General features: G+C 42.7%; 1 protein-coding gene across 1 annotated transcript; it reads right to left on the minus strand.

The window, feature by feature from the left end:
• Positions 1–276: 276 nt before the first annotated feature.
• On the minus strand, positions 277–13,286 carry LOC134573601 (olfactomedin-4-like). The gene is made up of 5 exons (XM_063433386.1): positions 13,146–13,286; positions 12,613–12,762; positions 12,261–12,473; positions 10,430–10,580; positions 277–1,097 (listed from the first exon to the last, which is right to left on the minus strand). Exons 1-5 carry the CDS (start codon positions 13,284–13,286, stop codon positions 277–279), a joined length of 1,476 nt encoding a protein of 491 aa, XP_063289456.1.
• Between the last annotated feature and the right edge of the window lie 2,375 nt (positions 13,287–15,661).

A 15,661-nucleotide genomic window follows, 5' to 3' on the forward strand; every position in this document is an offset into this window, starting at 1 on the left:
CCCAGTTATAGCATCTCTCGCCCAGATCTGTTCTCTCTATAGGCTCACTACTGGCACAGCCAAAGAGCTGCACCTGGTGTAAAGTGGGTATCATATATCATATAATATGACTTTATACAGCTGGTAAAAACTGCTTTGATAAATCATCATTAGGGATTACTTTGATATTTCTTGGAATTTTAAGTTAGGATTACAAGGTGAGAAACTCACAGAATGCAGAGAACCAGGATTTACAGAACTACCACTCAAGGCACATGGTTCTCTAGAGATATTATGTTAAATTTTGGGTTTCTCACCTGCAACAGGTTGGAATAAAAGATCGTAAGTGACCAGGTAGCCATCGTTATACATGTAGAGCTTGTGGTCGTTGGGGTTGTAGGATAAACTTTGTATATTTTCCATCATCTTGTTGAAACGAATACTAAGGTGTCCTCCTTTGCCCGTCTTTGTGTCGTACATGTAGAAGATCTCCTCTGTTCGTGTATCGAGGGCTCTTGTTGCATACAGAACACCACAAACCATGAACGCATTTGTGGCTGCAGGTTTGTATTGAGAGGTGGACCACGTTTTTTGTATTGCAAAGGAATTTTCATTCAGTTTACTGATGACAAAGTTCCCTTTATTCTGCTCTGTGGAATAAATGACCCAAAGACCATTTTCATCACCGGCCAGATCAATGTCTTGCCAAGTTGTTGTGAAGTAGGAGAACCGATTGTTATATGTAGAATCTGTCAGTGCTACGCGGGTGATTACATAGTTCTGAAGATTTAGTTTACAGAGGTTTCTGGAGTTATAGCAGTTGAAGTATAGATAATTGTTGTACATTATCACTCCACCACCTTGTCCATAGTTATTACTACTAAGGCTCTTCTCTGAATGTGTTTTATACAGTAGAAGGTCATCACGAGAAGAATATGTGCGAAACATGTTCATTATCCGTCCATCTGTTTGCAGAGGGGCCAAGAAGTGCAATTGCTGATTGGCTCCCATTGCAGAGTCCTTGCCCCATCCTCCATATTTGTAAGAAAATCCCAACCAGTTTAGCTGCACTGTAAATGGCTTGCTGATATTCACAAGTCCTCCGTGTTCACAGGAACCTGCACAAAACATTTACAGATGTTGTTTAAAAGTATAATTAAGTGTTGTTGATAAAATCACGCACACACCATTATAACCATAAATTCACCATTAAGTCTGTCTTCATGGCTCTTACAGTGCTTTGTGTTTCTCCCCTCTTGTCCCTTCCAATGCTATTTCTGATCTTCTCCACTCGTCCCATACTCATTTTTGTTTCATATTCTGTGCCTATTGCTTTCTTATACCTTTTCTGGTTCTAAAGTCCATCCCCAGAATCTTATTATCCCTGACTTGTTGAGCTCTATAGAAAAAAAGTAATTGGGAGGCACATCCGTAATATGTATTTCTCAGTAGTGCTACGGCCTTAAGACCAAAATTCATACAAAATACAGATTAACGAATAGCGCACACACAAAAGTACAGTTTTAAGGTATCTAAGGCTACTTAAAATCACCTATCAAAGCAAACAAATATGGGGATTCAGTTCCACCATATGGCCATGTTGTGCTAAGCCCACCACTACTCCACATTAAGCCAATATCAGTGGGTCCTACACTAATTCCAATATGGGAGACTTAACGAATCGGTCAGTAAGTGAGGAGTTGAGGGATTCCCTGCTCTGGTGCATTCGTCTATGTTCGGGGAACTTCCCCGAACATAGACAAACGCACCAGATCAGGGAATCCCTCTAATCTATGCTCAGGGAAGTTTCCCTGAACATAGACATGCGCACCAGAGCAGGGAATCCCCACGACAGCTCGCACTTACTCCTGGTCGTAAGTGCGAGCTGTCGTAAAACAGGTAGGTCGCTACATGAGGACCACCTGTATAACAAACTAAATTGTATTTAATTCATCCATTGTAAGAGCATTGTGAATATGTCATACAAAATGTGTGATCAAAAACAAGATGCAGTGTCAAAATCAAACAATGAAAGTGATGGTGCTTTTATGCATTTATTCACAATGCAAATCATATATCTGCTCCAGAAACATTATAATCAATGTGACATTGCTCTCCAAAACCTCCTGAAATGTATACCTTCCTGTGGTCACCTCCAAAGGGACCTCCGAAGCTGGGGGGCTGGGCGGGGAGTTCAACTCAAAATGAATCTGGTCTGTACTCCAAAAATCCTTAGAATAATAAATAATAAGGGAATTTGGGACACACCCAGAACATGCAATTCTAATGCATTCAGGCTTGTTTGGAGCCGAAACGGCAAAATCTGGATATTGTTAAATAGCGTGAACATTGTCTGGATTTTGCGGTCAGAATGGCGCGAATGCAGTCGGATACCTTCTAGACTTTAGTGAATATCACTATACAGTGAGAATTTAAAGGGAATTTCAAATGTAAGGCCAGAGTAGCCAAACTGTAAATGACTCCAAACTCTAAGCTGACTTGGGGAATTTTTTTCAGTTTGGCTACTTTGACCTTAAAGGCCCACTATAGGCACCCAGACCACTTCAGCTCAATGAAGTGGTCTGGGTGCCAGGTCCCTCTAGTTTTAACCCTGCAGAGAAACTGCTATGTTTACACTGAGGGTTAATCCAGCCTCTAGTAGCTGTCTCACTGACAGCCGCCACAGTCCGCTTCCGCGATTCAAACTGTGAAAAAACGCTGGACGTCCATGGGAAAGCATTGAGTAATGCTTTCATATGGGCTGTTTGAATGTGCGCGCAGCACTTGCCGCGCATGCACATTCAGGTCTGATGTCGAGGAGGAGGAGAGTTCTGTGACAAAATGCCATTTGCCACTGGGCATTGGAGAGGACTGATTGCTAGCCTCCTACCCTGCGACTATGGCCCTGGGATGTATTGCCCTTTTAAGAACTGTATTTGGGCATAATGGATTTTTATAATGATGTTCCTGGCCCTTTAATTACTTTGGAGCAGTGTTGCAACTTTAAATTGGCACTTTGGATACAGTCGAAGTGCCAAAGTAGTCGAAGTGCCGAAGTCGTCGAAGTGGCCGCCATTCAACAAACGAACACGTGGCGGCGGCCATTTTAACTTATCCGAACGCGGTCAGCGGTGTGTGCAGCCAAATCTTTGGAACTGTTTGCGGCTACCCAATTGCACGAACACCACTGACCCGTACCTTCTTCGACACTGCGGCTGGAGACTAAGTCCCGTTCGAAGTTTCGAACGCTCGTTCGAATGGGACTTAGTCATTTTTTCGGTATAATATAGACCGACCGCACAGCCCAAATCCATGGAACTGTTTTGGGCATGAAAATGTGCCTGCGGTCGGTCATAAAGGACTTATACCTATCTCCCGAACGGCTGAACGTATTCGAATTATTTTTGGGTATGTTTGTATGTGGAATGTGCTGAGTTTATTAATATTGGATGTATGGTTTTAGAGTTATGAATGTTGTTTAAAAAGTATGTTTTAAAATGTACGTATAATTGGGTTACCTCTCAGGCTAAGGGGAGGGAATCTGTGGGATGTAACCATTGTGTGATTGGTGTATGGTAAATCCCTCCTTTGCATGGGAGAATCCTTTATTAGACAGTGTATGAATAAATCTAGAGTTCAGTTCTTTTTGACCCTCAATACGTAGCCTCATCTCGTTATTGGAGGGAACTGCTATATCACACTGGGGATTGCTATATTTTACATACTCCCCTGAGCTTTAATCACTCAGCTCTTTTAGGAGCTTGTTCTGGATACGCTCTATTGGAGGAGAGGTCTTCCCCACACGGTCCTGGAGGACAGAAGCCGATCCAGGGTGGAAGGAAGACGGCGAGGCTCCAGTTAAGCTACGGCGGTGGTGGAGTCTGCGGTGGCTGTGGTTTCCGGTGCGGTGCTTGTGGTCCTCGGCGCAAGCTAGGAAGCATCCATCAACGGAGGGTACTCGGTCGGAGTACACGAAGCTCCGTTACAAGGTGATTTTAAGTCACCTTGTAAAATGTAAACTGTATGTTTGTGTCTCTGTGTTGTTCCTTTATCTGTATTTTGTTTAAGTTTGGTCTCTAAGGCAGAAGCACTACTGTGAAATGCATGTTCTGAGTGTTCCCCCTAATTCCCCTTATGTCTGTGTAAATTCCCGACCAGATCCTTATTGGGCTGAGCAACCCACCCTCTATAGGTGCCCCTTTGGTGGTAACCACTGAAAATAATACATTGAGGAGAGTCTCTTGAAGCTGTTTAAGCTGCCAGTAAGTATTCCAATTAGCATGTTAATCTCCCATGTTGGTATTAGTGTAGGATCCACTGATATTGTGGTATGGTGAAGTAGTGGAGGGCTATACACAATATGGCCATATGGTGGAGCTGAATCCCCGTATTTGTCTGCTGAGATTGGTGATTTTAAGTCGCCTTATAAAATTTAAACCGGATGTTTGTGTTTGCGTGCTGTTCCTTTTTGGCTCTCTGGCAAGGTAAACATCCACACGAAAAACGATAAATAATGTGCTTCTACTGTACGAGAGTCTTCCACTATGCACACAAACAAATCAATGGCGCCTGATCCAATTACAGGACAGAGGATTTAGACACAATTGTTGGCTAAAAGTAATTATTTATTATAACCACAATAACTAAGAGACAGGTCGATATGGACACAATGAGCAAGGGGAGAAGGGGAGTTACAAAAGACAGTGTAGCGGTACTTACCCTCTCCAGGGGCCGGCCGGGGTCCTCTCTTCTCGCCGCGCGCGGTCCTGCTCCTGCACGAGCCGCGCGCGGCTCAGCCAACGATAAGATCAGTCAGGCGGGCAGTGACCGCGAGAAGCGGTCACGTGTCCCGCCCGACACTAAGAGCGCGCCGCGCATCTCGGGCGCGCTCTTAAAGGGACAGTGGGAGACTAAATTAGAATCAGTCTCCCATTGGCCCCTGTCGTGCCACGTTCCCCATACTCTCACGTTTTGGGGGCGTGGATATGACAAGGGCCAATCAAGGTGAACCTTAGGGTATTTATACTCACCTGTTTCCCTTACTCCTTGCCCTATCGTGGTTTCTGTCCAGTTCCCTTTAGTGCTTGTATCGTTCAGTTGGTTTTTTGGCGCTTGACCTTGGCTTTGTTCCTGACTCCGCTCTCTCCTTACCCTTGCTTGCTTATCCACTGTTTTGTCCTCTGTGTACCAGTCCTCGGCTTGTTCTACGTTACGCTGTCTCTCAGTTCCCTTGACCTCGGCTTGTTCTAGACTCTGTCTTTCTTACTCGTCCTAGTCCGGCCATTCTAAGGTCCGGTAAGACGAACCCTGTTTCTTGTCTCTTGACTATTGAACTATTCCTGCGTGTTGGGGTATATTACCGTGACATTACGATAGGGCCATGGACCCCGCAGGTTTAGGACAACAGATGGCCACTCATGAGGCTAGATTCGCAGAACAGGATCACCATATGGATCAAATGGCTCAAGCCATCCAGACACTGTTATCCAGATCAGCTCCGGTACCTGTACCTGCGCCTCCTGTAAACCCTATACCAGACACAGCTAATATGCCTAATGCTTCTGCACATCTAACCCCGCCACCTAGGTATGGAGGGGACGCTAAGACATGTAGGGGATTCCTTAATCAAGTGGAGTTCCACTTTGAAATGTACCCACGTTCATTCCCCACTGATAGATCTAAGGTGGGTTTTCTTATGCACCAGCTTACGGATAAGGCACTAGAATGGGCAAATCCTATTTGGGAGGCTAATGGGCCTATGGTACACGACTTCACTAGCTTCCTCACAGCGTTTCGTAGAACATTTGACACGACTAAAAGGTCAAAAAATGCAGCCAGGGCATTAATGAGAATAAAACAAGGATCTAAATCTGTCGCCGATTATGCTATCCAGTTCCGTACCCTTGCCTCACAGGTAGATTGGACTAATAATGGGCTTACTACTGCCTTTATGGAAGGCCTGTCTGAAACTATGTTGGATGAGGTAGCAGCTAAGGACCTCCCTGTACCCCTGGAGGACCTGATTGACTATCTTATCGATATAGATAACAGGATCCGTGACAGGTTATATACCAGGTCCAGAAATAGACATTTTGTTCCCGTTAACTCCCCTAGAGCTGAGACTCCCGAGGGATCTAAAGCGTCTGAGGAGGAACCTATGCAGTTAGGGGTTGCCAAACTTACTGACGCTGAAAAGCTTTATAGGAGAAAGGAGGGACTTTGTCTTTATTGTGGTAGGAGGGGTCATATGAGACAAGAATGTCCCGTGCGTCCGGGAAACTATCGCACCTAAGACCGTATAGAGGACTGGCCTTGGGTGTGACATCACAGTCCTCACATTTGCCTCTTAATAAATTACTTCTTCCTGTTTCCCTGCACCTTGGTAGTAACTGCATAGCAGGGAATATACTAGCCCTGGTTGATTCCGGAGCGGCCGAAAACTTTATTGATTTCAGTTTTGTCAAGGAGAATAACATACCCACCAGAGAGAAGGGATTTATAAGAAGATCCTCTTCCCCGGCAGGGGCGGGTTTCTTCTTTGTATCTAAGAAAGATGGCGAATTAAGGCCTTGTATTGACTATAGGGGCCTAAATAAAATCACCGTCAAAAATGCGTACCCCATACCTTTGATCACAGAACTATTTGATAGGCTTAAACAGGCCACAGTTTTTACTAAATTGGACCTTAGGGGTGCTTACAATCTCATACGTATCAAAAAGGATCACGAGTGGAAGACCGCATTCAATACCAGGAGTGGCCACTACGAATATACTGTGATGCCCTTTGGTCTTTGTAACGCCCCAGCAGTTTTTCAAGAATTTATTAATGATGTCCTACGTCAATATATACATACATTCGTTATAGTATACTTGGACGACATATTAATTTATTCTACTGATTTACAGACTCATCACATGCATGTTAAATTAGTGTTGAGAACTCTTCTGGTTAACGGTCTCTATTGCAAACTCGAAAAATGTTCATTTGATCAATCTGAAGTCCAATTCTTGGGTTATATAATCTCTGCCAAGGGTTTTCGTATGGATCCCAAGAAACTGTCTGCCATTATGGAATGGCCTCTACCCCAGGGTTTGAAAGCCATTCAGCGTTTTCTGGGGTTCTCTAATTATTATAGGCGCTTTATTAAAGGGTTTTCTGCCATTGTAGCACCTATAACCAGAATGACCAAGAAGGATGGTAATACTCATGTCTGGAAACCAGAAGCACTCGAGGCCTTTGAATTCCTGAAGGCTACATTTGCCTCTGCTCCTATTTTACAGCATCCTGTCCCTTCACTGCCCTTTATCCTTGAAGTTGATGCTTCTGAGATAGGGGTAGGTGCTATCTTGTCTCAAAGAGATTCACCTGAAAAGCCGTTACACCCTTGTGGCTTCTTTTCCAGACAGATGTCCAAAGCAGAGAGGAATTATGATGTAGGCAATCGTGAACTCCTTGCTATCATTTTGGCGCTCAAGGAATGGAGACATCTGCTAGAGGGTACTAGGGATCCCATTCTCATTTTAACGGATCACAAAAACCTCTCATACCTTAGTGAAGCTAAAAGATTGTCTTCTAGGCAGGCCAGGTGGTCTCTGTTTTTGTCTCGTTTTAATTACATAATCACATACAGACCGGGTGATCGTAATACTAAAGCTGACGCTCTGTCCAGACAATTCGAGACTGCTGACAAACTCGAGGTCGATGTTACCCCTGTCATTCCGCCTGACAGAATAATAGCGACTACTGTTCTTTCTATTTCGTCTTCTCTCTTACAAGCTATTCAGGCTAAACAAAACTTGGCTCCTGGGGAGAGGCCTGCTGATAAGCTATTCGTTGATATACCGGAGAGACGAGACATCTTGTCATTATATCATGACACTAGAACTGCTGGACACCCTGGTATTTCTAAGACATTCTCAGCAGTTTCTAGATATTTTTGGTTGGCTTCCTTGCGCAAGGACGTCACCGATTACGTTAATGCCTGTAGCACTTGTGCCAGTATGAAGTCCTCCCACAGAGTTCCTTGTGGGTTGTTGCATCCGTTGCCCATACCCGAGAGGCCGTGGTCCAATATATCCATGGATTTTATTGTTGAATTACCTCCCTCTAATGGTAAAACTGTCATCCTGATGATTGTGGATCGTTTTTCTAAGATGGCTCATTTTGTGTCTCTTATCAAATTGCCATCATCCAAGGAACTTGCCTCTATCTTTGCTAGGGAGGTGTTTCGGTTGCATGGTATTCCCACTTCGATCGTGTCCGACAGGGGTAGCCAGTTTATCTCCAGATTCTGGAGAGCGTTTTGTACTGAGATTGGTATCTCCCTCTCGTTTTCTTCCGCCTACCACCCCCAGTCTAATGGAGCTGCTGAACGTGCCAACCAATCTCTAGAGCAGTATCTTCGTTGTTTCGTGTCCCACCATCAGAACAATTGGGCTGACCTTCTTCCTTGGGCTGAGTTTGCTCGTAATAATGCTGCTCATGAATCCTCCAGTAACAGCCCTTTTTACGTTGTTTATGGCCGGCATCCCGTGGTTCTTCCAGCTGCATTCTCCTTACAGGGCATGCCAGCTCTGGACGAACATTTGGCTAGTCTACGTAATACTTGGGAGCAGGTTCAGTGTTCTTTGGTGGCTTCAGCTGCTCGCCAGAAGGTTCAGGCAGACAAGCATCGCAGGGCGGCTCCATCCTATGCTGTGGGAGACCGGGTTTGGATTTCTACTCGCAATATTCGTCTTCGTGTGCCTTCTATGAATTTGGCCCCTCGTTTTATTGGTCCTTTTCGTATCTTGCATGTGGTTAATCCTGTCTCGTATGCATTGGATCTTCCTAAAAATCTACGCATTCCTAACGTGTTTCATACCTCCTTGTTAAAACCCCTCCTGTGCAACCGTTATACTCGGCATGTCCCTCCTCCTCCTCCGGTTTCTGTGGAGGGCCATGAGGAGTTTGAAGTGGCGGCTGTAATTGACTCTCGTTTGCTTCGGGGTCGCCTCCAATATCTGGTACATTGGAAGGGCTATGGGTCTGAGGAACGCAGTTGGATTTCCGCTGACGCTGTTCACGCTCCTCGCCTTGTGCGTTCTTTTCACGCTCGTTTTCCTGCCAGGCCTGCTCCTCCCCGCCCGGTGGGCGTGTCTTCAGGGGGGGGTACTGTAGCGGTACTTACCCTCTCCAGGGGCCGGCCGGGGTCCTCTCTTCTCGCCGCGCGCGGTCCTGCTCCTGCACGAGCCGCGCGCGGCTCAGCCAACGATAAGATCAGTCAGGCGGGCAGTGACCGCGAGAAGCGGTCACGTGTCCCGCCCGACACTAAGAGCGCGCCGCGCATCTCGGGCGCGCTCTTAAAGGGACAGTGGGAGACTAAATTAGAATCAGTCTCCCATTGGCCCCTGTCGTGCCACGTTCCCCATACTCTCACGTTTTGGGGGCGTGGATATGACAAGGGCCAATCAAGGTGAACCTTAGGGTATTTATACTCACCTGTTTCCCTTACTCCTTGCCCTATCGTGGTTTCTGTCCAGTTCCCTTTAGTGCTTGTATCGTTCAGTTGGTTTTTTGGCGCTTGACCTTGGCTTTGTTCCTGACTCCGCTCTCTCCTTACCCTTGCTTGCTTATCCGCTGTTTTGTCCTCTGTGTACCAGTCCTCGGCTTGTTCTACGTTACGCTGTCTCTCAGTTCCCTTGACCTCGGCTTGTTCTAGACTCTGTCTTTCTTACTCGTCCTAGTCCGGCCATTCTAAGGTCCGGTAAGACGAACCCTGTTTCTTGTCTCTTGACTATTGAACTATTCCTGCGTGTTGGGGTATATAAACCGTGACAGACAGAGACGCTAACGCTAATGCTCTATTCTCTTTGCTTTCCTAGATTTGCGGGTTGGGACTACTAATCCTGAGATTCTGCCCATTTCATCCCATATACTCAACCACTGACCCAATGAGACCTCAATCTTTGTTTATCAATAGAAATATACTAATATACATAGGAACATACAAATATAGAAATATACATACAAGATACAAATACAAATGGGGGGAAATAATGTCTGACTCCACTCTGTAATGTGGTCAATGAAAATCGTAGAAGACACAACAAAACGCATGCCTTAAGGCATATAGGATCTGATGGTCCAATGCAAAACCAATGAGTGATGCAAGAAATCTTGGACATCTTAGAGCAGACTAATAATATCTGAGAGATCCTTAACCAGAAAATAGGAACATTTCAACACTACCATAATACTTGTCCTACTGCAGCATCTTCACAGATTAATAGGGAGACTAACTGCAGAACTTTAAAAAAAAAATTAAATGTAAAAATAACTGGGGAATGATGGATCAGCCCCCCGATCCTCCAGATTCCTTTACATATTACACTGTAAATAAGAGTTAGCTGATGAATTCCTCTACAATGAAGAATTGCTTTTTTTCTATCTTCTACATTCGGTACTCACCGATGTCCACCGGAGGAAGTGGAGTAGCGTTGACATGGTCCTGGCACTCTTGCAGTCGTTTCTGTAGGGCTACAATTTCCCTTCGTATAACGAGAACGTTATTCTTGTCGTAGGACTCCAGTTGGTTGACCAAGATGGAAATGTTATGGATCTAGAGCAGAATAAATACAGAATTAATACTTCTGTATCATGGAAAGTGAATATTCGTTCTTTAAAAAAATCATATAGAATAAATAATTATATGCATTATCTATAGCATCTATATTGATACACTTTGTAATAAGAGAAATAGACAGCCGAACAAAGCAGAACGGCAAATAATATCAAGGCTAGACTGGAGGTCTTCTAACTGGGTGATGAGAGGTGGGAGAGATACTGGGGAGATTTATAAAGAGAAAAATCTTTTCATTAAATAGCAGCGGTAGTTTGAGAACAGATTTTTAATATATAAATGAACTGCTGACTTAACTGTTTTTTTGTCTACATTTTAATTTGCTAAATCACGACACTCACCAGTATATAAATCCCTTGATTTTATAAAAAGATAATCATCATTATTCAACTTCTCATCGTTTACACAGGATGAGAAGTGTCGCAGAATAAAGTGATCTTTAGAATTTATACATGTGCTATTTTATTTATAAACAAAATCAGGGTTATTTACTGAAGTGAGAAGTCAAAGTGAATCTTAAATTAAAGGGTTACTCCAACCACCATGACCACTATTGCTTTTAGAATTGGTCATGGTGGTAGGAGTCTCGTGCTTGAAAAGCTGCACATATGAGATATTTGCAATTGTCTGCTGGGGGGCTAATAAAACCACCGGCACATGTCAGTTTGGGAACCCAGAACTCTGTCCAGACTAACCAGTGTCAGATCTGTGCATAATTTACGTCCGTCGTCGGCGTTCTTTGCACTGGTGGCAAGTGTAACGAAAGCATGTGTCTCCCCTGTCTCCATCCCACTCTTCTTAACTGCAGCCCTCGCTGCTCCCTACACCCACCAATATTTTATTTCTTTTCCCTCCCTTCTTAAATGCAGTCTTCCCTCCTCCCTATGCCCTCCGCCATTTTATTTCTTCTTCCTCGCACTCCCTTTACTGCTATTTTCACCGGTGCGCACATGAATTCTGAGAAACTTCTCTATGAGAGGCCTTTGATTGGACCTTGGCGAGTCTTCTGTGAGGTCACAAAGGGGCATTTTAGGGTTTGTATCGGAGAGACCTAAGCAATGATTCCCAACAGGACATTATTCGTAAAGATAAGTGTTGGAGTAAAAGTAGCTGAATTTAAAGCATAGCTGACAAAGACATTTTCCAGTTTGGCTATTTTGATCTTACAGGGACACTCCAGACCCCTAAAGTTCTTTATCTTGCTTACATACTTTATGTGTGAAGAGTGTGTCCTATTTCTTCATTTTACAAAAAGTGCAGATTTCAATAGAAATTGACACTTTTATAAATTAACCTTGGTACACCCCCTGGCTGTCAATCTAATGTCTGGTCCTGTTATTTCCTGGTTTGGTTAGGTCAATGGAGCTAATCTCAAGAAGTAGGAATTGTCCAGAGCACCTGCCTAGCAAAGACTTCTCATAGAGCTGCATTGGGAAGTCTGTGATTGGACAGCCACAGAAAGTGTGGGCGGGGTTAGAAGGGGAGGGTTTGCAAAGGATGCAGACAAGAGATGACTAAGCTGCACACAGACATGACCCATTCATAATAAATGGAGTGGTGTGATGTCTCCACCGGCCAGGCTGGTACAGATCAATATAACATTCTGTTCCGTAATATAGCAAGTGGCACCTTCCAAATACAGAAATCTCAGAGAATTACCTCAACATAGAGAGCTTCCACAATCGCGTTGCTCCCATTAAGAGATATTTTCAGTTCCAGAATTAGAGACTCCATCTCTCTGATCTCCAGCTTCACGAGCTCGAAGTCCAACTCGGTGTAAGTAAGCCCTCCTGTCTCCATTATCTCCACCCGCTTGGTTAGGTCTTTCAGCTTCTCTATGTAGACGGTCACCATGAGTTCATAGCTGTTTATCTGGAGGAATTGTAAAATAATGAGATACTTTGTCTATTGCTGTCACAATTACATGGTGGGTTATAACAATGCATTTAAGTAATGCTATTTATATGGTCTAATACATGTGAAACGAAGAGCATAAAGCCTTATTACCTACCTTAGTAATCTGTTGTTGGACGCTGATACTCATGTTGTAATTGTAGATCTCGAGGTACTCTATGCGATCAGCCGGGAAAGTGGAATCTGGGAGGATCACGGTGCAGTGACAGACCCCATTTTCATCCAGAGACCCTGTGGAATATTGGACCTGGGTTGTGGAGACATATGGGAATTAATAATATGCACACTGATGATCACATCATGTTACATCATTACATCAGAATTAGAAGAATTAAAATACATTTCGGTTTTATTAAGTTTTCTTTGTGTGAAATTTTATTTATTAGGAGGAAATGTATCGATCATAAAATATTACACTGCAGGACTCGCAGGTCTCAAAACAAAGACATAAACTAATATACAGTGAGGCTCTCAGGTATCTGGGATTTCAAAATAAAGCGAGCAACAAAGAAAACTCTCTGTACAAGTTTCAGTAATATTTGGACAATACAGATAATAATTGCTCAGTCATTATTTAATCCCCCCCAAAAAATGTAAACCGAAAGGAGATAGAAAAAGAGAAAAAAATACTCTCCAACCGACAGAAGTAAAAGCTTGGGGCAATCTAGAAGCCTCTAGAAGTCCACTGTCTCGGTAGTAGTGAATCCATTGTGCCCAAATTGCTGTATATGTCTCAATATAGCCCGATGTGATGAAAATAAGCTCCTCCATTGTTCCGAGGTTCTCCATTCTAGAAAACCAAAGCCTGAAAGACTATGTATCAGGTTTAGGCCACATTGGGGGAATTAGGTGTTTGGCAGTGTTCAGTATTTAAATAGACTTTTTAATAGATTCATAGATTTTTTTTTACATATGCGGAAATCATAGATTTTTTATATAAGTCGCCACTGAGATATGTTGGAGTAGGAATGATGCTGGCTGGAATGGAAGGAGGTGATTGGTGAATATATCTTTTTCCAGAAATAGGTAATCTGGGTATAGTCCTACTATATGTGGAGGAAAGAGCCCAGGGCATCCTGACATCTCCAGCATGCACCATTCTGAGATGGAACAAACCTGGAGAGGGCCTTTGGGGTTTTATACCACAAATATAGAAGTTTATAGGCAGACTCCTGTGTTTTGCTCACCAAGTAACAATGGAGAACTAAATTATAAATTCCTTCTTCCAAATATAGTTAATAAATAGCAATCGTAAGGAGGAAAAAAAGACAGTAGGTATTACAATAGCAGCGCCTGAAAGACATACAGGTTAAAGGTTCATCTTTACCACGCTCACCCTGCCTAGCCAGGAGTGGTGGGGTAGGGACCAGTTTGCTAGGTCTATATGGAATACTGTCAACATAGGGGGAAAGTCCAAGCAATAGAGGTCCTCTTGGTCAGCTGACATTCCCATATCTAGATATTTAATGGCTTTAGTCAGCCACTGAAAGGTGAAACTCCGTTTATTGAGTTTTACCACTTTCTAAGATAACACTAAATATAATTTAATTAATTTAATAAAAATACTATTCTAGGTAAACAAACACTAGGATTACAGCGTGCATTGCCAAGTGTGAAATTACATTTTCTGGAAAGTTAAACATTAAAGGGGCTTCCAGTTCTGCCATACCTCCCAAGTGTCCCTATTTAGGATGGTCATTTACTATTTTGAGCCCAAATTCCTCTGTCCCTCTTTTCTCTCCTAATGTCCCGCTCTTCTAGGAGCTCCATATTGTTGATGTGTCTGAGTGTATAACAGCAATACTACAGCAATAATACTCCCAGTCATGTGTCTTTAAAATACAATAAATGTTGTTAGATATAAGTCTGATGAAATAAGAAATATTGTTGTTAGTCTAAATTACATTTTATTTTGATAAATTGTTATTAGTAAGAACAGTCCAACCCTTGGCCACATTTCACTCACACCACTAAAATTAAAGTGTTTTTGTTGGTTCATGTGAAATGTTAGGAGGTATGGGTTCCACTGCCATCTTGACTGGCCTCATTTTAACTGAGTTCCTGCCAGCCGATATTACAAACCTCTCCAAAGGAGAAATAAGCACCCTATTACCAGCTCAGTGACCTGGCTTTATATAAATTATTAATACCGAGATTATAAATACCCTTTATAACTAACCGGCTCTGTGACCTGGCTTTATATAAATTATAAATACTGAGATTATAAATACCCTTTATAACTAACCGGCTCTGTGACCTGGCTTTATATAAATTATAAATACTGAGATTATAAATACCCTTTATAACTAACCGGCTCTGTGACGTGGCTTTATATAAATTATTAATACTGAGATTATAAATACCCTTTATAACTAACCGGCTCTGTGACCTGGCTTTATATAAATTATTAATACTGAGATTATAAATACCCTTTATAACTAACCGGCTCTGTGACCTGGCTTTATATAAATTATAAATACTGAGATTATAAATACCCTTTATAACTAACCGGCTCTGTGACCTGGCTTTATATAAATTATTAATACTGAGATTATAAATACCCTTTATAACTAACCGGCTCTGTGACCTGGCTTTATATAAATTATTAATACTGAGATTATAAATACCCTTTATAACTAACCGGCTCTGTGACCTGGCTTTATATAAATTATAAATACTGAGATTATAAATACCCTTTATAACTAACCGGCTCTGTGACCTGGCTTTATATAAATTATAAATAGTGAGATTATAAATACCCTTTATAATTTACCGGCTCACTATATAAATTATGAATACCCAACGCAGAGTGAGATTATAAATACACTTTATAACGTACCAGCTCTGTGGTCTGACTTTGGGTAATTCCCAGCAGTAAAATTAGGAAGTAGACCATCTTCTCTTCTCCTGTCTGTCTGTCTTCCCCTTCTGTCCATTATTGGATTCACTGTTTGTATATAAAGGGATTTCTCTAACCGTTCCTCCTACTTTTCATTTCCTCGTTATCTGAGTAATTTTTAATCTTGCCCAAATTAATTCAGTAATTGAGGATATTAACATGTTGTTTAGAAATGTAGTGATCGGGGACCGTGGGAACGTTCTAGTAATGACATTGATGAGATATGAGTGAGTACAGTACACCAATA

The sequence above is a fragment of the Pelobates fuscus genome, chromosome 9 (assembly GCF_036172605.1).
Source record: "Pelobates fuscus isolate aPelFus1 chromosome 9, aPelFus1.pri, whole genome shotgun sequence".
Lineage (NCBI taxonomy): Eukaryota > Metazoa > Chordata > Amphibia > Anura > Pelobatidae > Pelobates > Pelobates fuscus.

Bases quoted from the DNA above. Each gene is read 5' to 3' on its own strand.
- LOC134573601 (XM_063433386.1), bottom strand. From the start codon at position 13,286: ATGGAGGAGCTTATTTTCATCACATCGGGCTATATTGAGACATATACA. The intron at 10,581-12,260 runs GTAATTCTCTGA...ATTCTGCTCTAG, and splicing joins TGGAAGCTCTCTATGTTGAG to ATCCATAACATTTCCATCTT. The intron at 1,098-10,429 runs GTGAGTACCGAA...TGTTTTGTGCAG, and splicing joins ACTTCCTCCGGTGGACATCG to GTTCCTGTGAACACGGAGGA.